The 19062-nt window shown below is 59.4% G+C and overlaps 1 protein-coding gene across 22 annotated transcripts in view; it reads right to left on the bottom strand.

Annotated features, from left to right (window-relative positions):
• The window catches only part of MACF1 (microtubule actin crosslinking factor 1), a 110090-nt gene that overhangs the window by 67842 nt on the left and 23186 nt on the right, over window positions 1-19062 (bottom strand). For 11 of the 22 annotated variants that reach the window (XM_072355709.1, XM_072355708.1, XM_072355710.1 and 8 more), the window contains 26 exons: window positions 18206-18267; window positions 17600-17689; window positions 15661-15738; window positions 14654-14746; window positions 9261-9427; window positions 8883-8995; window positions 8696-8802; window positions 8347-8466; window positions 8168-8263; window positions 7795-7922; window positions 7609-7702; window positions 7361-7515; window positions 6965-7241; window positions 6511-6639; window positions 6187-6264; window positions 5826-5987; window positions 5154-5258; window positions 4721-4816; window positions 4361-4486; window positions 3167-3319; window positions 2541-2695; window positions 2298-2424; window positions 1752-1935; window positions 1053-1222; window positions 651-829; window positions 354-492 (listed from right to left, as the gene is read on the bottom strand). In XM_072355709.1, coding sequence (XP_072211810.1) covers window positions 354-492; window positions 651-829; window positions 1053-1222; window positions 1752-1935; window positions 2298-2424; window positions 2541-2695; window positions 3167-3319; window positions 4361-4486; window positions 4721-4816; window positions 5154-5258; window positions 5826-5987; window positions 6187-6264; window positions 6511-6639; window positions 6965-7241; window positions 7361-7515; window positions 7609-7702; window positions 7795-7922; window positions 8168-8263; window positions 8347-8466; window positions 8696-8802; window positions 8883-8995; window positions 9261-9427; window positions 14654-14746; window positions 15661-15738; window positions 17600-17689; window positions 18206-18267 — 3383 coding nt within the window. Of the gene's footprint in view, window positions 1-353; window positions 493-650; window positions 830-1052; window positions 1223-1751; window positions 1936-2297; window positions 2425-2540; window positions 2696-3166; window positions 3320-4360; window positions 4487-4720; window positions 4817-5153; window positions 5259-5825; window positions 5988-6186; window positions 6265-6510; window positions 6640-6964; window positions 7242-7360; window positions 7516-7608; window positions 7703-7794; window positions 7923-8167; window positions 8264-8346; window positions 8467-8695; window positions 8803-8882; window positions 8996-9260; window positions 9428-11475; window positions 12738-14653; window positions 14747-15660; window positions 15739-17599; window positions 17690-18205; window positions 18268-19062 lie in introns of those variants that run through there. The other 11 variants (XM_072355692.1, XM_072355695.1, XM_072355693.1 and 8 more) reach the window with 4 other exon arrangements.

Below are 19062 nucleotides of genomic sequence, written 5' to 3'. Positions count from 1 at the left end.
AGGTGCTCATCCTCCCTGGCTGCACCACCTGCAGAACTGGGAGATGCCAACAGGACGGAGCACATTCCCAGCCTGGAGCGAGTCTGATTGGTTCAGCAGCCCCTGCCCTAGTGCAGCAGGACACACAGCTGCTAAGAGGTTGGCACGCACCAGCACGTGGCTGCAAGTGGAAGCACAAGGCCATGGCTGCTTTTACAATGAAATAAGGGAGACAAGTCCTCCCAGTAGCTATTTTGGACAGGGAAAACAGCACACAATGTAAACTCAGCACAGAAAGGGAAGGAATCTGCTCGACAAACACCAAAGCATTTGGCTGGTTTCTTTGAGCGCTCTTTGAAGTGAGCAGCACCAACCTGCAGGGCACTCCTGTGTGCCTGGATTGCTGTCAGGTCGGCCGGGACAGCCTCCTCCTGGCTCAGCTTCACCTCGTATCCCTTCACCAGAGACTCCGCTCCTTGGGTGTTACGAATGATAACATCAACCGTCTTCAGCCTGGTAGGGCAGAGAGGCAGCACAATGACATCCTGCCTTGGGCTGTGAGGTGGTTTGTGCCCCGAGTCACAACACAGAGGGTTGTGTTAAGGGGACCAGAAGGAAGGTCAGAGTCACACACAGAACGGTGCCCAGGAGCAGAGGCAGGTGCCACTCACTTGTCCAGGTAGACAGAGGACAGCCTGTACGTCTGGTCCATCTTGTTCACCATCAGGTCGAGCTCAGCTCGCAGTCGTGGTGTGCTGGGGCCGCCGGGCGCTCTGCTGAGGAAGCTATAACAACGCTCCGAAACGCAGCGCAGGTCGGACTGCAGCTGCTGCAGATCCTCCTGTGTGCGCTGCGGGAGGAAGGAGAGGAGGTGAAAGGAGCCCAAACAGGCAGAGAAAAGCAGGCGGCGAAGGAGACGGGATGAGATGGAGCAGGAAGCCCACTCGGGTTTTTCTATGTGGGAAGTTCCCCTCAAGCCCCACACCCACTGCCCACACATTCAGCCCAGAGGTTACAGCCATTGCAGGCACACACGGAGAGCAGCATCCAGCACCCCCCAGCTGAGGACTGACCTCCTGCTCGGCAATGCGGATGGTGTTCTCCTGGATGCCGTCACCATCCGCTCGGGCGCTGCTGGGGGACTGGATGCGGCTGACGAGTCTCTGCTCACACTCCTCCAGGCGCAGACGGATGTTCTGGAGCTCAGAGAGATGCGTCCTGGCAACTGTCTCGTCCTTGTCTTCTGCAAATTGGGGACACACCAAAAGAGCAGCTCACAGCCCCACTCGGTACCTGCTCAGAGCCCACCGTGCCGGCAATGCGGCGCTGAGGTCTTTGCTCAGGTAGAAAACAAAAGAATCAGATCTTCCCATTGAAATGGGGCTGAGAACGGGTCCAGCCACAGGGCACCTCACTGAGACCCGGGTCCTAATGGGACCGAGCTCTGAGCAGAGGGACTGCAGCTGCCACATCCATTTTGTTAACAGACTGAACACAGGAAGGGCTCATCCCGACTAATGACAAGCCTGCCTCCAGCAGCGTTAGGGGAAGAGGGCTCTGCATTAACCTGGAGCTGCAAAGCCAAGTCTGTGCTGCGGGAACATTGTTGGACAAAGGCCGAATATTTGAATGGATGGAGGAATAAACAGAGCAGCTGCTCACAATACCATCCAGCGAGCTCAAGACAGATGAGAAAATGAAGCTGTCCCATAAATCCTTTGTTTATTAGTCCCCACAGCTCCCGGCTAATCCACCAGTCCCGCAGAGCTCACCGTTCTCCATGGACTCCAGCAGCTGCTGGATGTGTTCCTTGGAAGACTCCACTTCTTCCTCCAGGCGCAGACGGTCCGACACTGAGAAGAGCTCGGAGTCGCGGCTGTCCTGCAGGAAGTCCTCATAGTGCGCCTGGAGGCTCCTCAGCGCCTGCTGGCACTCACCCTGCGCCAGGGATCGAAGCTGCAAGGGGAAAAGCAGCGCATCCATCACGGGATCACACCCTGCCGGTCACCGAAGCCGACCTCCCCAGCTCCACCACCTCCATTCGCTCTTTAGAGAGGAACAGTTCTGTGTCGGCCCCCTCCATCATTGCGCATCCCTAATGAAATGCTAAGTCCACAATCCCTTATCCTTATTACAGCTCATTGCAAACTGCAGATGTTCTTTTTAATTGGAAAAACTGCAATCGTTCTGCACTGAGCCCCCGAGCTCAGGTTCTGCCTTTGCCCCATATGGCTGCAGGTCCCTGCAGCCCCTGCTCTTCCCTTTCACACTCCCTGCTCCTCACCACCGTGTGAGTGAGCCTGGACAGCATACCACACCTTTTCCATGCTGAAGCTCTGCACCAAGGCTATGTCCTTCCGCAGGTAGTTCCAGGAGATGAGGCTCTTCGTGTTCATGTGGAGCTGGTGCCAGAGAGCCATCACTTTCTGGTACAACTGTTCCACCCTGCGATGTGAATGAGCAGCTCCATCAGCCCCAGCTCTCCCAGCACATCAGCCCTAACCCTACTCATTGCACAAGGGGTCTCTGCACCCCTGGGCCCCCAACCAGCAGCAGGTTACCTGTTGGCCATCTCGATGGCCTCTTTGTTGGGAGGGGGGATCAGGAAGCACACAGAGGGCACCATGGCCTCGTTCCCTGTGGGGCTGATCACCTTCCACTTGGTTCTCTGTGAGTTGTCCTCCAGCACGCACTCGTCATTCCGGCAGATGGTGATCTGCAGCAGCACCAACAAACACGCAGCCCGTCAGTGGGGCTGCACCCACCTGTGGCTCACACCCCTCCTGCAGGGAAAGCTGCTTCCCCATCAGCCTCTGCAGCTGATCAAGCAAAAGCACAGGACACTGCCAAGTGGAGCAGCATGCTCATGTCTGCAGAGGAAGGGGCCAGGAAGCAGAGCTGGCTGCCACCCACGTGCTGGTTTGGCTGAGGCTGATGAAGCCCATCCTCCCTGGGGAAAAGAACTTTAACTCCTTCCCAGAATAAACCTGAGACGTGGAAATCTCCTCCAGGAAGGACAGCCGGCTCCCTCCCTCCTCCTCTCTTCCCACTGCATCCCTAATTTTCATTGACAGCCACCACAAAACTACTTCTAAAACCTCACGGGTGCTCCTCCCCTGCCACGCTGTGCCCTCCCACTCAAAGCCAGGCTCAAACCCACGCAAAGCTTTCCCCTCCCAGCTCGCACCTCGATCTGCCGATAGTCACACACAGCCTTGATGGGGATGGTGCTCTTCACCAGGTGCTCTGGGTTCCTGGGCCGGAGCTGAACGATGCTCTTGGACCGTCCCACCAGGCTGGCGACGGAGCTCTTTGACTGGATGAGCTGCTCCTTCTCATCCTGGCAGGGAGAAGGACAAAGCACAGGTTACTCCGTGAGCAGAAGGAGGAAGAGGAGGAGGAGGAAGAGGAGAGGTTTCTTAATACACCACAGCACCCCCACCCCAATGCCGCCCTTCCAGAGCTATGCTGGGACTGCAGGGGCTGGACAGACATCGGGACATCAGAGCTGCTGCCTGCCCAGGGTGGGGAGAAGGGACTGGGAGAGATGGATGGGAGGAAAGATGGAAGGGAGAAGCCTTCAGACCAGGGGTGGGACCTCTCCACTACTCCTCCTGCTGCCCCCATGCACATCTCTGGCTCTGGCTCTCAGGACAAGAGATCACTGTCTTTCAAAATGGAATAAAGAGAACACAGCATACACCAAAATTAAAGTCCCAGCAGGTTTTATGTGGCAAAGAGCAGGACAAGCCCCAGCCCCTGGAAGAGACACCAAGGAAGCATGCTCCCTCTTCTAAAGCAAAGAATGGAGGTGCGTTTAAATCAATGGCTGGAATGGGGCTACAACAGCTGATGGGTGCCACATCTCAGGAGATGTGAGCAGCAGGGGGGATAACACAGGTCTGGACGTGGGCAGAAATCTGTCGGTGGGAGGAACTGCTGTGTCCGACTCCCTGCATGATGGGGTGACCCAGGGGTTGGTGGCAAAGCTGCCATGGACGGGACAGGGACGCGTGCAGCTCACAGGACTGGTCACAGCTCGCCTGGCCACAAAGGCTAAAAGAGGACTCCAGAACAACGCTCTCCCTCATGCTTTGAACTCTCAGGGTTGGTTAGTGTGCTATGAGCAGAGGGGGATCATTTAATGGTAAAAGGAAGAGGAAAAAAAAAAGAAGAAGAAATGATTAAGTAAACTACCTGTGCCTGTCCCCGGGAGCATGATTGGAAGAAATACAACTTTAACTCGTTAGGTAAGAAAGAGTGACAAAGAAGCTGCCAGCCTCCACACACACAGACTGAGCCCTTCTGCCCTTCCATCAAGGCTGAGGTTAACCCACAGCCCGAGCCCTCCCTGCCCACGTCTCCACACTCCAGAACCCACCATGGAGTCCTGCAGCAGGTCTTCCAGCCGCGTCAGGCTCGTGCTGTGGTCGCAGGAGTATTTCCTTCTGATGGAGTCCTGCAGGTTGCGCAGGTACGTCTCCGACTCGCGGGCATCGCTGAAGAACTGCAAAGCCAAAGGGCATCATAGAAACCTGCACAGCTCAACGCAGCCAGCAGCAGCACAGCGCCGCAGGGCAGCACCCCAGCTCCCACCCAGCAGCACTGTGCTGCCCCGGCCCTGAGATATTCCCAAAGAGCTGCTAGAAGGAGGTAAGCAGTCTGCTCTGCAACCCACACGTGCAGCAGGGTTTGCCCTCCCACTCAGACCCGGGGATCTGGGGCTCCCTGTCCTGCATACCTGGAAATAGGCAGCGTTCTCCTTCACGTGCTGCTCCACGCACAGGCAGAGCTGCTTGATCCACTGCCACTGGCTCTGCACAGCAGCGCTGTAGGCCTGGGGAGCAGACAGCAAACAGCAGTGAGCAGTGAGCACTCAGCAGCCAGGAGGGTCACAGGAAGGACACAGCCACCGCCGGTGGGATGCACATAAATGGGCAACGCTCTGCCTGCTGTGGGTCTGTTTGGACACAGACGAAGCACAGGAAAGCAGAGCAGGAAGCGGCACACAAGGGCTGCTGCAGGCACTGATCTCCCACCTGCAGGAGGAAGCCCTCAGCCCCATTACGTGCTGCTGTCAGCTCTGGTGCTGTGAGGGCTCCCTGGGCAGGGCAGCAGCTCCGCACACCTCCCACACTCACGGCAGAAGATTTATGCCCCCAGCACCCGCTCACCTCCACGGTTTGCTTGGCAGGGTGGTTCTCCAGGGCCAGCAGCTCGGCGGTGTCCTGGAGGGAGCGGAAGATGTCCTGCTTCTCCTCCAGCTCCATCGTCAGCTCCTGCGTGAAGGACACAGGCACAGTTCAAATCTCAGCTATCAGCAGCAGCCTGCACTCAGCACGTGTCCGGCTAATGGAACAAGCAGTATCAGAGCACTGCAGTGAGCAGCAGCAGATCCCAGCTGCTGATAGGAAACCAGCAAGGCTTGTCTGAGCACCATCAGGCTGCCCCGTGCACCAAACACACAGGGCAGGCCTAACACCGGACTTGGAAGCCTGCCCGGGGACCTCCTCGGTTTCAAACATTACAATTGTGGGAAGACAGCAATTTATTTATACTGCTTTAAAGAGGAATCAGTTTTCCTCTTTAGCCGAGACTTTTTCTTTGCCTGTGTAAGGATGCCTTTAGTTTCAAGCTGTGCCAGCAGACAAATGCTGATACCTTTTCAACTGACACTGAACTGAGCAGACTTTTTTTGCGCCTTCAGGCCCAGGGAGAGCTGCACTGGTGAGCTCCAAGCTCTGACTCATGGATCGTGCACCTTTAACCCGGGGACTTCCGCATGGAGCTCGAGGGCAGCGCAGTGCAACCAGGAGCTGCTCCCCCCAGCCCGGCCGGTCACTCACCGAGAAGTAGTTTCTCTTAGCTGCGATGTTCGGGTTGTTGTCACTCCAGTCATAGGCCAGTTCCTCCTCCTCCTTCTCATTCAGCCATATCAGCTCAGCAGTGGCCCGAGACACAAAGCCGTGCAGGCTCTGCAGGTGTCTCAGTCGGAAGCTCGAGGTTTCCTGGACACAATGAAGCGACCCATCCCTGTGTGAGCTCATACAGCCAGGGCTGAGCCTCAAGAGATGCTGCTCCCTCACTGCCCTGCAGTCCCTCCCACCCTCACAGCAGAATGGAGCTGCTTGACCCATGTGCCCAGGACACAGCAGGTGTTCCCTGCAGCACCAGGCATTGCTCGAGGTGCAGACAGAGCCCACTCACCAGCAGCTTGCAGTACTGTGTCTCCAACTTGCCGAGCGTCTCTGTGTAGCTAGCACGGAAATTCTGAGACATCTTACCCTGAGGGATGAAAGCATTCCCATTATCTGATGCAGGACAGCATCCTCCAAAACCCCATCCCCAAATCCATCTCCCCAGCTCTGCATGAGCAAGAGGGGGCAGAGACGACGCTCATGGCAGCAGCAGTCCAGCATCATTCAGAAGCTCTGTCCTTAAAAACCCATCTGCCGCATCCACCCCTACCCACAGCAGGGGACATCCCGAAGCTGCCACCCTCCCTTGCACGCAGTCCAGGTGCTGCCGTACCTCGTACAGCCGTGCCTCCTTGACGCTGGAGCCCAGCTCCTCCACACTGCTGTGGATGTGCCGCTGTGTCTCCAGCTGGGTTTCCACGCTGGGCAGGTCGCTGCCCCACTCTGCCCGCTCCAACCTCATCTGCAACAAGCCAAGAGTCCAGGTCAGCCCTCATCACAGGAAGAGCACAGCCTCAGAGGGCCAAGGAAACCTCCTGGGTGATGAAGGAGGTGATGAAAGGCACAGCAGCCCTGGAAGGGGACCCCACGCCCACAGGACTGACTGGTCACTGCAGATTGCATGCAGTTTTGAAGAAATCCTCCAATACACAATGAAAATTGGGATCACATGAGAGAAAACAAGACAAAAGCTCTCAAGAAACTCTGAGCCATCAAAACAACCACCATCTCCAGACAGAACCACAGGCCCTCCCTCACCAGTGTGCAGGAAGGGGGCCAGCACTCACCTGCATCTCCTCCACCCAGGCCAGCAGCTCATACACGAAGCGCAGGCTGCCTTCGTCCTCAGAGGAGGAGATGGCCACCAGCTCCGTCCTGGTCATGGGCTTCCTGAACCAGGAGGCAGATGAGGTGTGCAGCCCTTTGGTCAGGGACTCGCCCTTCAGCTGAGTGGTGCTCAGGGTGGGTGCGGGCACCAGCTCCAACGTGGAGAAGTGGCCCTTCCTGTACAGGTTGGTGCACTCGAGCCTCAGCGTCACCAGCTCGTCCTGCAGGCGCATGATCCTGGAGGAGCAACCAAGGAGTGAGCAGATGAGGAGGCTGATGCTGTGCTGCCTCCTGGCACACACGAGGACGAGGACAACACGCAGCAGCCCCGGAGCCCACCTCCCATCACAGCCCACCTGAAGGCCAGCTCCTCCAGCTGGTAGTAATTCTCATCCCGGAGGATCTGCACGTCCACCTGCAGCTGGCGGATCAGCCCCTCGCACTCCTGCAGGTACACCACCACGTCGGCCTCGTACTGCACCGGCTGGCCGGCCTCCAGGTGGGCAGCATCCTGCGTGCAGATGGGAGAGACTGAGGGCTGCTTCCCCAGCCCTGACGTGGGCAGGGAGAATAACAGGGAATAACAATGTCAGCCCCCACTCACGGCCTGCAGCGTGTTCTTTGCAAGTGTGAGTTTCTCTTCGCAGCTCAGGGCGCCATTCTGGATTTTGTTGGCAATTTGGAGCAGCAGTTCCAGCCTGCGGAGATGGACGGGAGAAAGTGAGGGCAAGGCACTGGGCCACCCCTTGGGGCACGGGGGTGTCCCCGTGGGGCACAGAGGAGCACCAACCTCTCCACTGCTGGCCGCAGGAGCTTCTCACGCTCCAACATCTCGATGATCAGTTTGCCCCACTCCTCCTCCACGTCGTTGGGGTGATACCCCTGCGGCAACTTGATGCGTCCAAACTCAATCCACACCTGCAGAAAACAACAACAAAATAGCAACTCATTCCTCCCCAGGCTGGCCAAACTGCGGCAAGGAGGGCAGAGCTGTGAGGCAATGTCTGCCTCCACTCCCACCGAGAGCTCTTTGCTAAATAATTTGCCCCAGGGTTATTTCCACTTCTCTGTTCCAAAATAAACCCGGAGTGAGCACACCACAGTCTTGCTAAAAGCACAGCACTCCCACCTGCAAGCCTCTGCACAGCCACGGCGAGCCTCACCTCCAACAGCTTGTAGAGCTCCTCTATCCTCCCCTTCTCCTGCTCTCTTGCCAGGATTTCGGTTTCTTTGAAGTGTATGTATTGGTTATAAAGTGCCTGCGATGAGAAAGGCTGCATCAGAAACCACCCCAGGGAACGGCACCACGCAGCACAGTGTGCAGGGACACACCAGGACCCACCTTCAGCTCTACAGGGTTCTGGGGGAAGGATTTATCCGACATGAGTATCGTGTGCTGCTTGATCCAGGAGATGAGGGACTCCAAGCGGGTCTGGTACTCCAGCCACCTCGAGTCCACCTCCTGCAGGGGAGAACACCCTGCGGTCAGCACTGCCACATCCCTGCGGGCCTCTGGACCAACACAGCACAGCAACAGGAGCGCCTGGCAGCGCACAGCCAGCAGCCCGTGCTGCTTGGGAGGGCTGACGGGGAAGCTCCTTCCTCCCACAAGCTGCTCCCAGCCTGTAAGGGCTGAAGGGAGACCTCCGAGTCCCCCTCCCACAATCTGGGCACCGAGCCGCATTGCTTACGATCGCACTGATCCCTTCTCCTCCCTCGGGGACTTTGGGAAAGGCATCGTAGATTGAAGACACGTAAGTTATCACCGACTTCTCATCCGGAGATGGAACATCCACGTCTGCAGAGGAGGAGCAGAAGCTGTGAGGGACCGGAGCAGACACTGTGCTCAGCTCTGCCCTGCCCTCAGCATCCATTCACCTTCGGCATCCAGCAGCCGCGTCACCCCCAGCCGCTCCGCGATCTCGAAGGCCTGTTCCAGGTTCTCCCGGTTGCTCTGGATCTGCACCCGCTCCATGTCCACCAGATCCGGCCTGCAAGACACGGTGAGAGTCCCAACACTGGGGCACAGCATCCCAACCTCGTTAAACCTCACCCCAACCCACAGCCTGACACCTCGGTTGCTTTTTCTGAGCACCCCCCCTCAGCTCCTCGGCACAGATGGTTCCAAGGCAAAAGAGACCCCAAAAACCTCACCCACATCCTGAGCAACTGAATACCCCCACCAAACACAGAGGTGGGCAGGGACCCCCGGGAAGCCCCCAGCCCTCCTCCCGCTCACCAACACTTCTCACCCACCTGTATCTGTGGATGAGTGCATTGAACATCTTCCCATCGCTCCAGCATGAAGAGAAGTTGGTGCACTTCACCCCGATGTAACCAGCTGTCACTTTCTGCGTCCACAGCAGCAGCTTCTCCTTGGCTGACATGTCCCCCGACTCCCCACTGATGTAGATGTCAGAGATCTGCAAGCAGGAGCACACCAGGGGGTGATGCAGGGAAGGCATCAGGACGCCCAGATCCTGCAGCAGGGCTGGCAGCCCCCAGAGGAGCAGGAGGAGTCTCCTGGGGGCTGCGAGGGAGCGGGGATGCTCAGATGGTGAGCTCAGGGTCGGTGCTGTGTGCAGTGTGGCCTGGGCAGAGCGCAGCTCCAGAAGCAGCACCACCAAGCTCACCAGTGCCACTCCTCAGGGCAGAGCAGTGCTCAAAGGTGCTGCTCAGTGACACCCAGAGCAGAGTTGGCCCACGCCACCACAGCAGCTCGGAGCAGGGCAGAGGGCAGGACAGGAATGCCACATCCCAGCTCCCCCTCACCATGCCCAGTGCAGGTGGCAGTGCCACCATGGCACCGCAGCAGGGACCGACCACCATCAATGCCTTTCCATAAGAGCACAGCACCGGCTGTGGATCCCAGGTTTGCACGTGACAGCACGCACGTGTCTCCATGCCAGACTATTTCTGATTGACACTGCTTGCTCTCCACCCATCCTCCCAGCTCCCCAATTAGCACAATTACCTCGCTTTAATTACGGGGCAGACAAAGGGAAGGGTGTGAACTGTGCACACTTTCTGTGTGCTGGCAGAACACAACCCAGCTGCACGCCGTGCGTTCCTCCTCCCAGCAATGCTGGGAGCATCAGCACCAACCCATCCTGCTGCCCCTCCGAGCCCAGTCTGCCCCCAAAGAGCCCCATTGCTGCATCCCCCAAACCCTGGGCAGGAGGAATCTCAGGGCTCCCCCCCGCGCCGTGCCATTGGTATGCTGCAGCTCACCTCCCTCCAGCCTGATCCGCTGTCACGCACAGAACCGCTCTTTGTCAGCGCGGCCGCAGCCAGCGCTGCCGTTAACTCTTCCAGACCCAATGGCCATGTCCATGGGCCGGGGATGGGTGATGCACTGTGACGGCTGCACAGCTCCCAGCATGGAAGGAACCCTCAGCAAACCCATGGAACCCCCATGCAGGGGGCTGACCTGTCTCAGTACCCGGCACAGACACTCCATGCTACAACCAGACCCAGTAGTGCCTTCCTTTCCACCATTCCCAGCAGGGTTATCGCCTGCCAGGTCTCCCCATGAGCACATCCATGCAGGAGACCCTCCCGGAGGTGTCTGGAGAAGCGCAGGGTGCAGCACCAGCTCCACCCTCCTTTCTTCCTACATTGCTGTCAGGACTGAGATTTAGGGAGGCAATAGGCAGACGGTAACATCGGGCAGCTCCTCCCAGGCCTTTACAGCATCCACAAAGCAACTGGTGGCCGTAGCAGTGGCACCAGCCCCAGCACAGCACGGGCACGGGGTGTGCAGCCCAGCCTTCCCAGCACTGCTCATCCCATGGCTGTGAGCAGCTCATTCAAACCAGAGCATGCATTCACTCTATGAGCCACCTGCAACAACAACAGCTCCAAAGCCAAGCACAGCATTCACCTCCTCCTCCTGGAGACCTTTCTCAGAACAGGCAAATAGCCCATGCTCTGTCCCCGAGATGCTCTGCCATCTGCTACTTCTATCTCCAGCCCCTTGGAGCAGCCCCAAACCCTGCACTGACTCACAGGGCTGCCCCAGCACCCCATTCCTGAGCACAGGGGTGGCCCCAGGTGGGTGTGATGCCCGCAGAGCTCACCCTGCCCTCAGCCCCACACCGGGCTGCTGCTTCCCTCCATCATTGCACGGCACAAGGACAAACATTCTGAGCCCCCAAACCACCACGCTCACCCCCTGGCACCCGCCACAATGGCAAATGCAATCACATCAAGAGCCCAAGCACTCACGGTCCTAAACCCACCAACCTCACTGAGAGCCACTCCCCACCATGATGGGGTGGTCCTCACGTGCGCCCACTCCATGTGAACAAGACAGTGGAGATGCTTGAGGGGAAGAGGCTCCACGCCTGCTACATCCTCAGCATCACCCACAGAAGTGACCATTCCCAGCAGCCACAATCACTGGGGGTCTGCTGGACCAGGTCCCCCCACCCCACTCCAACAAGGGACAACGGCACGCGCAGACACTGACCGTTCCTCCGGCCGGCCTCGAGCTGCCCAGCAGAGCCCGGCGCTGTGCGCTGCGCGCACCTTCAGCAGGAGAAGCCGCAGTCCCAGCAGCTCCGGTGCTGCCGGCCCACTCACTGCTGTACCCCGAGGAGCAGCATGTGGTGCCTCCTAAGGACCCGCTGTGGGACACTGGCAGCCCGTGAGCATTGCCCTGCCCGGCACCAGGTGACGGCAGCACCAGGGACCTCCCGACACCAGGATTCTCCATCTGCTCCACCATGGGGGACGGTGTAGACAGTTCTGAAACGGTGCCCGGCTCCGCAGTGGAGGTCCATGCAGCACTGGAGCTTGGCTCCCCGCTGCCCCCTCTCCCCCACATCCCCATCGTGCTGCTGTCCGCCGGCTCCCAGCTCCGCACCGGCTGTTCTCCGCACGCAGGGCTGGCTGGGGACCCCTCGCTGCGGTGCTTCCAGAGCCCATGGTGGCTGTGTGGCAGTGGCAGCAGTACAGCCCTGCTGCTGCCCGTACCGCTGCGCTGCAGCCGGACCAGGCGGCTGATGGCCCGCTCACAGCCCTGCTCGGCAGGGTTCTCCAGCAGGCGGGCGATGACGGTGGTGCCCTCCTCAGGGGAATCCCCCGCTGTCTGTGCACCCCTCGGCTCCGGCACCAGCTGTGCTTTCTGCAGCTCCCCCTGGAACCGCTCCTTCACCTGCACGATGCGCCCGGGGTCGGGGTCCCCCCCTGTGCTCCGGCTCCCGTCGAGCTCCTGGTGCTGCGGTGCTGCCTCCAACTTCGGATCCTCATCCACCCCGGGCACCGCCGCAGCCGGCAGCTCCTCCTGCGGGGCCACGGCCGGCACCGCTCTCTTCTTCCCCCTCCTCCTCCGTTTGAAGCGAACCCTTTTTTTGGGGGGCAGCGGAGCCATCCCGGCAGCTTTTTCTTTCGGCTCTTTAATGCAGCCCAGAGAATTCCCCATCTCCTCGGTGCCGACAGCACCGGGAACGCCGCTGCCGCCGCTACCGCCGCTACGCTGCTCGCCGGCTCCCAAATGAATCCCAGTGTCAGCTTCATGGGCTCAGCGCACGTTTCGCACCACGCAGCGCTGCAGGCGGCCCCCGGCATCCCCGCACGCCCGCCTGCTGCCGCCAGCCATCTTACAGCCCGAGCTGCAGCGAGACACATTCAAAGCATCTCACTGCAGTTCAGAAATCACTTGACCTAAAAGCAGACGGAGAGCGGATTGGCTGCGGCTTCCTCTCTCCAAATATGAGGTAATTGGAGCACTGCCCTCAGCCAACACAAACAGAGAGCAGGAACCAGACGGAAAGCAGGGAAAGGGGAGGGGATGTTGGGAGGGGTGGGGAGGGAAAGAAAAGGCACAAGAAAATGGGAAGGTTGGGAAAGGTACATAAAGGAAGGGGTGGGAAAGAGATGGGAAAAAAAGCAGGGAGGAGTCAGAGCCGCTCCGCACGCACGGGGATGGGGATGAGGATTGGGATGGGGATGGGGTTGCAGAACGCTGCCAGCACCCATGGGGCACACCAGGAAGGCTGCTCTCACCGCACCCCCTGACACTGCAGCCCCTGCTGGGCTCAGCCCCAGTCCTGCATCGGGCACGGCTCCGCTGCAAGGAGCACACGGCACCCACAGCACAGGGGACCACGTGCCAGCAGCAGGGATGAGACAGCAAATAAGCAGAAGATGGAGGGACAAAGCCCAGCCACAGCCACCTCCTGGGTCAACCCCTTGTGAAAAGGGACCCATGGACACCACCAGCCCCAGAACATGGGGCAGCACCGATCCGGACTGCAGAGCTCAGCACTGCCACCATCCCACCCCACACTGCTCTGCTCCCTGTTGGGGCCGCCGGCTGCAGCACCAGGATATGGGAGATTAAGAGGCTCACAATGGAGCTACAGCCCAGAGAAAATCCCGCTGGCGCAGGGGGGGACGTGCGCAGGCTCAGGGCTGCCTGCCTGCAGTGGGGCGAGGGGAGCATGGGCAGCTGCTGGCACACCCAGCAGATGGGACCGGGTCTCATCTTGTGCCACGGCCCTGCTTGACCCCAGGCTCACCATGGCACAGCACTCCATTGGGGGCTCACACCCCATTTGCTCCCACCACAGAAAGACCCTCCCCAGTCACACAGGGCACCATCATGGCCACGCAGCCACTCCAGCACAGGGCATGAAGGTGGCTCCAGACAAGCAGGAGCACACAGGGACATCCTTGCATTGTCCCCATTCCTCTCCATTAGCAGGGATGCCGTCATCCCCTAGAAATGCCATTGGAAAGGGCACTGGGCAGCAGCCGCGTCCTGGGAACGCAGCAGCCCTGGCTCCTGTCCACAGCCAGAAATGCCTTCACCCCAAAAGCTTTCGGAAGGAACCAACAGTCCCACTGCGCAGCCAAGGCAGCAGCTCCCTGGGGGCTGCAGCTCAGCCTCTGGAAATGAAAAGCTTCCTTAAGAGGCCTCGAACCAGCACTCATCACGCCTGGCAGATGCCACTGGGGACACGTCAGGGAACCAGGGATGGTCTTTGGGCGGCAGCCACCAGCTCTCAGCTGCCACCACCTCCAGCCCCAGCCCTGCTCCTGGGGCACCGCACACACAGCAGGACCCCAAGGTGCCCACCCCTGAGCACACCCGGGTTGACCCTTCCCAGCTGAGCGCTGTCCTCCCCAGCCTGGTACATCAGTGGGGTCACGCGTCACCTCCCCGGGGGTACCAAAGCTACCTCTGCATAACCTGAGGTGATCAAAGACTCAAGAGTCTGTTTTGCATCCACAGCACCCGGCTGCTGGAGATGACCGTAAGCGCACCCTGCCTGGCTCAGACAGCAGCCACCCCAACCCGCTGCCACACAGCCCACGTGTGCCGTCCTAACGGGCCCACACTGACAGCCCTGCACCCACCCCATCCCCACCACCCACCCCACTCTGCTTTCCCCCATAGGATTTGTCTGAGCAAACAGCCACTGCCAACCACCGCGGTGTTAAGCCAAGGCCACAGCACACAGCCCATCTTCAACAATTTAATTATGGAAATGATGAGACAAGGGAGCAGTTATTCTCCAGCACCAGTCTCCATGGCACTGCCATGCACGTGAACCCCCCGCCCGCCTGGTGCGCCAGCATGGACTGACACCAGAGTGCTGGGAGCATCCCCACCCCCTGCAGGGAAGGAAGGGTTTGCCTACCTGGAAGTGGAGGATGATCGTCCATATGAGCCCCAGGGTGAGCTTGGGATTGCCATCTGTAATGTCATCGTTGCGAATGTTCACCAGTTTCACCTGGCAGAGAAGCAAACAGTCAGAACTCCCCACCATGGCGCCCAAACCCCACACGGTGCCCCCGGACGGGTCAGCCCTGTGCCCCAGCTGCTGGGGCTGCGGCTCCAGTGCTTCCCCAGCACTTAACTGCTCCATTCCAGTTGGCAGGGAGAAGTGCCCCATCCCCAAAGCCCCGAGCGCTGATGCATAATTTAATAGCTGCAGACCACAGAGCATGGTTAAAAGAGGACGGCCGAGCTTTATTAACTCCCCGGTGGGTTCAGAACCGAGCTGTGCTCATCTGTCCTCCCTAACAAAGGCAGATAACCAGCACCCACCAGGTCTGTGTCCGGCAGACGCAGCCCAGAGCTGCTCCCTCATGACTGCTTTGCTCTCAGAAGAGCACTGAGCACCGGGCACGCAATGAGCCAGATCCACGGGGCTGTGCTGCCCCAGCAAATCCCACCCCCAGGCCAGCAGCAAGGAGGTAAAAGCTGCTCTGTCCGGAGGGAGGAACTGCCTGCAGCCGCCGGCAAAATGAGGGGCTGGGGGAGGAAGGGGGGCTGCTCCCTGGGGCAGAGCATGCATGCAGATTTATTCCATGCCCTCAAGCAGCAGAGAAAAACCTCTGCTTGGGAACAAAATGGTGCAGTTCAGCAGTGGGTGCGTGGCTGGAGGGACAGGCAGAGCTGGGCAGCACCCAGCGGGGGGGAGCTGCTGCTGGGGGTGCTGCTGTGACCCCGCAGCGTCTGCACACCAGCAGCACCACAACTGCTCAGCTTGAAACCGCTCGTTTGCACTCTTACAGACAGTTCTGTGCCCCTGGGACGCACACCCGGTGCTGCTACAGCTACAAGAGGGGATCACGAAGCCCCCAGCGCTGCTGCTGTGAGACCTGAGCCCCCCCATAGCACCCCCCCACCATGCAGCCTTACCTGCCGCTGCTTGAGGAAATCCAGAGCGATCTGCACGTTCTGCAGCCTGTGGAATCGCATCCGGCCCTTCTCGCGGGGCTGCAAAAGAGGTGAGGGCTGCAGGGCTGCCTCGTGGGGACGCACTGCCTGCACTGCACACACTGCACTGTGCTGCACACCCCGCATGCCGCCTGCAACCCGCCGTGCCCCGTGCACACAACGCGCTCTGCACTCTTTCCTTGTTCTGGAGCTGAATAAAGCCGTGGCCAGGTGAAATCCCACTGAAAGAGGGAAAAGCCCCCACGGCCCACAGAGCTGGGAAGGCCCCAAGAGATGCTCTGCTGGGATGAGCTCCGGGCCACTCCACACCCCAAGAAGTCCCTGCAATGAGGCTCCGTGCTGCTCCCAGCACTGGGCACAACCAGCCCCAGGGGTTTCGTGGCTGGGATCAGCTGCTGGTCCCCAGTGACAGCCCAAGGAGCAGCGCGGGCCCAGCTCCATACAGGAGCCACAGCGCTGTGTTTGAGCCCCTGTGAGCGGTGAGGTGCCCCAGCAGAGCAGTGCTGGCCAAGGATGGAGCTGCAGGGGCAGAGCCACCACTGCAGGAGGAACAGCTCGGGGGGGGGCTGCACCCACAGCTCCCACAGTCACTGCACAAGTAGCACAGGGCTGGGAAATCCATCTTCTTAGCCAAGGGTGAGGGGAGGGACTCTATCTGTGTACAACAAGCATGGCTGGGCCCAGTTAGGTTTCACTCTCATTTCATTTGCATGCATGGGGCCATCCGGCCCCACTGCCGCCCAGTGCCCGTGCCGGCGTGTGCCATGCAGTGTGGTTAGCAGACAGCACTCCAGGCTCAGCAGGGACCCAGGTGGGGTCCGTGGGAGCATGCAGAGCCCATTCCAGCCCTGTGTGCACGCAGACAGCCCAGCCAGAACTCCGCTCCTCCACTGCCAGCACCGGGGATGTACAGAACACCCCAATGGTGCCCCATGGAGGGGAAGGTCAGCGCCTGGCGGCATCGTGCTGGGCTATCTGCTGCCACTGGGCCGACTCGACCTACTTCTTCATCATCATCTTCCTCCTCCTCCCGCTCCTCGCTGCTGGCACGGCACCAGGCCGGCGCTTTCACCAGGCGGAGGCTCCTCTGAGCTGGCGGCTCTATTTGCTAACGGGCACCGATGGAGGGGGACACACACACAGGGAGACAGAATGGAAACCAAAATGCAACACCCAGCGAAAGGAAAACCCAACAGAAAGGTGCACCCTGCAGGGTCCTCGCTGCCTCTCCTGGACACCGCCGGCCCCGGGGCTCAAGGAGGGTGTAGGGGATGGGGCACAGGGCAACCTCCTTCCAGCTGTGAAGCCAAAAGGAAGAGGAAGGCTGTCTGGGTCCCAGGGCTTCATTCGGCTCTGCAGCCCCACAGCAGCTCCTGGGCACCTCAGGAGGGTGATGGAGGGAGTCAAAGAACTCTGCCCAGATCCTACTTTAGGGAATGCTGCAGCAGTTCCTGCTGTGCTACGCTGCTGCACCACTACATCTCAGTAGTGTGGCAGTCTGCAAAGGAGGAGGACAGAAGGGGTTCTGTGATGCTTGAGACGTGAGAAGAGAGCTCTGCACACCAGCTCCGGGGCACAGATCAGCTGTGGGGCTGGGCTGAACTGAGCACACGTCACAGGAACGGCTCCTGTCAAAGCCATCAGCATCCAGCAGCTTCAATACAAAGCAGAATCTGGAGCAGAAGGGCAGAACTCCCCCAGGGCCCTGAGCGGGGCACCCCAAACTGACGGCTTTGGCGGCATCCGGGAAAGCAGGAGGAGGAGAGAGGGGTTGAGAGAAAGAAAATCAACGAGATGGCAACCAAAGAAACTGATGCACCTTTGGAGACAAAACTGATGGTATAAGGGATGGCTGTGAAGGCAACGGAGGGCAGGAAGGGGGGTTCAGCACTGCACTCACCAGCTTCACACCCGACAGCACCTCCAGCAGCGAGACGAGGTTGTGTCCGTCCCGCAGGTCCTCATAGAGGTCATTGATGTGCTTGCGCACCTGGAGGGGAAGGAAGGGGACACTCCGGGTGTTTGCAAGCAGACCAATCCCCAACGTGTGCATTTAAAACAGCTATTCCAGTTTAAGAATTACTTGTCAGTTACAGGAGAAAAGCACCTCGTGGTGCAATGTTCATCCCCCCACAGCTGCAGCCAGCAGGGGAAGGCTCGGATGACACAGAACACAACCAAGAGCTGTGGGCTGGCAGCACTGCGGTGTGCAGTGCGGTGCTGTGCATTGGGGTGCCGCATGCTAAACACCCCATGGGCTCCAGCAAGGCCCCGTTACACAGGAGGTGAAAGTCAGCAGCAGGGCTGCACTGCGATGTCACAGTGCCCTCCAAAGGCACCGACACGACTCCAGCACAACCGTTTCTGCTCAGAGTATGGACACATTTTAAACCTCGGCACCAATGCAAAAGTCCCCAGATTGTAAAGCAGGCATTTATCTGCCTGTCCTGGGCCGGAACAGACAGACAGACGGACACTTAACCTGCATAGAACATGCAGCTCTTACCTTCATCAAGTGTTTATTGACCCATTTAGTGAAGGTTTTCTTTTGGACTCTGTCCCGTTCATCTGTGAAAAGAACACAAAGGCAGCTCTGGGTCAGTGTTTTTCATGCACAAACTCAAATGAGGGGAAGAGACAGAGCAGTCACCACCAGTGCCAGAGCTGCTGTTCCCACTGCTATATGGGAACAGAGGCCGCTTACCCACGGGTCTGTGGGATGGGGCTGTGCTGGGAGCCAGAGCCTGGCCCGGTGCAGGCACAGCGCAGGGCAGGGGCAGCTTATTGGCAGCTTATTCCTCCATGTATTTTTGGTTCATTGGATTGCTGGGACTTAGGGCTTATTTCCATTGCACAGCTCAGCCCCGGCCGGACAGGGGACGCATAGTGCTGTGCCCAGGGTCCCACACCGGGTGGGCTATGGCGCCCCAAGCCCTACATCCAGGCAGCAGAGCTTCTCCTGGGCGGGATGGGATGGGAGCTTTGTGCCAATGCTGCACAGCACCAGGGAGCTTTGTGCTGCTGTGCTGGGTGACAAAACAGCACGAGAAACAAAGCAAAGGGGGAAAAAGGGCTCCGAATCGCGCCGTGCTGCCCAAGGGGCCACCTGGCAGCCCCCCCTCCCCGGGGTGCTCAGCGTAATCTCACAGCCAGCCCCGACCAAAGGGGATTGCCCGGTTTAACAGCATAATCTCAGAAGAGAGACAGCACCTGGTGTGGTGTGCAGGGCTGTGGGACGTCGCCCACCAGCTGAGCGATCTGAGCCAGCGAGGGCAGCCCCGCGCAGAGCCACAGAGCTCCCACGGGCAGCGTGGTTTCCCCACCCAACGGCGCGCAGTGGAACACGTGGCACATCGCAAGCAC

This window comes from Excalfactoria chinensis, chromosome 22 (genome assembly GCF_039878825.1).
Source record: "Excalfactoria chinensis isolate bCotChi1 chromosome 22, bCotChi1.hap2, whole genome shotgun sequence".
NCBI lineage: Eukaryota > Metazoa > Chordata > Aves > Galliformes > Phasianidae > Excalfactoria > Excalfactoria chinensis.
The sequence above is the reverse complement of the archived record's forward strand: the minus strand, read 5'-3'. Positions and strand labels throughout refer to the sequence as shown.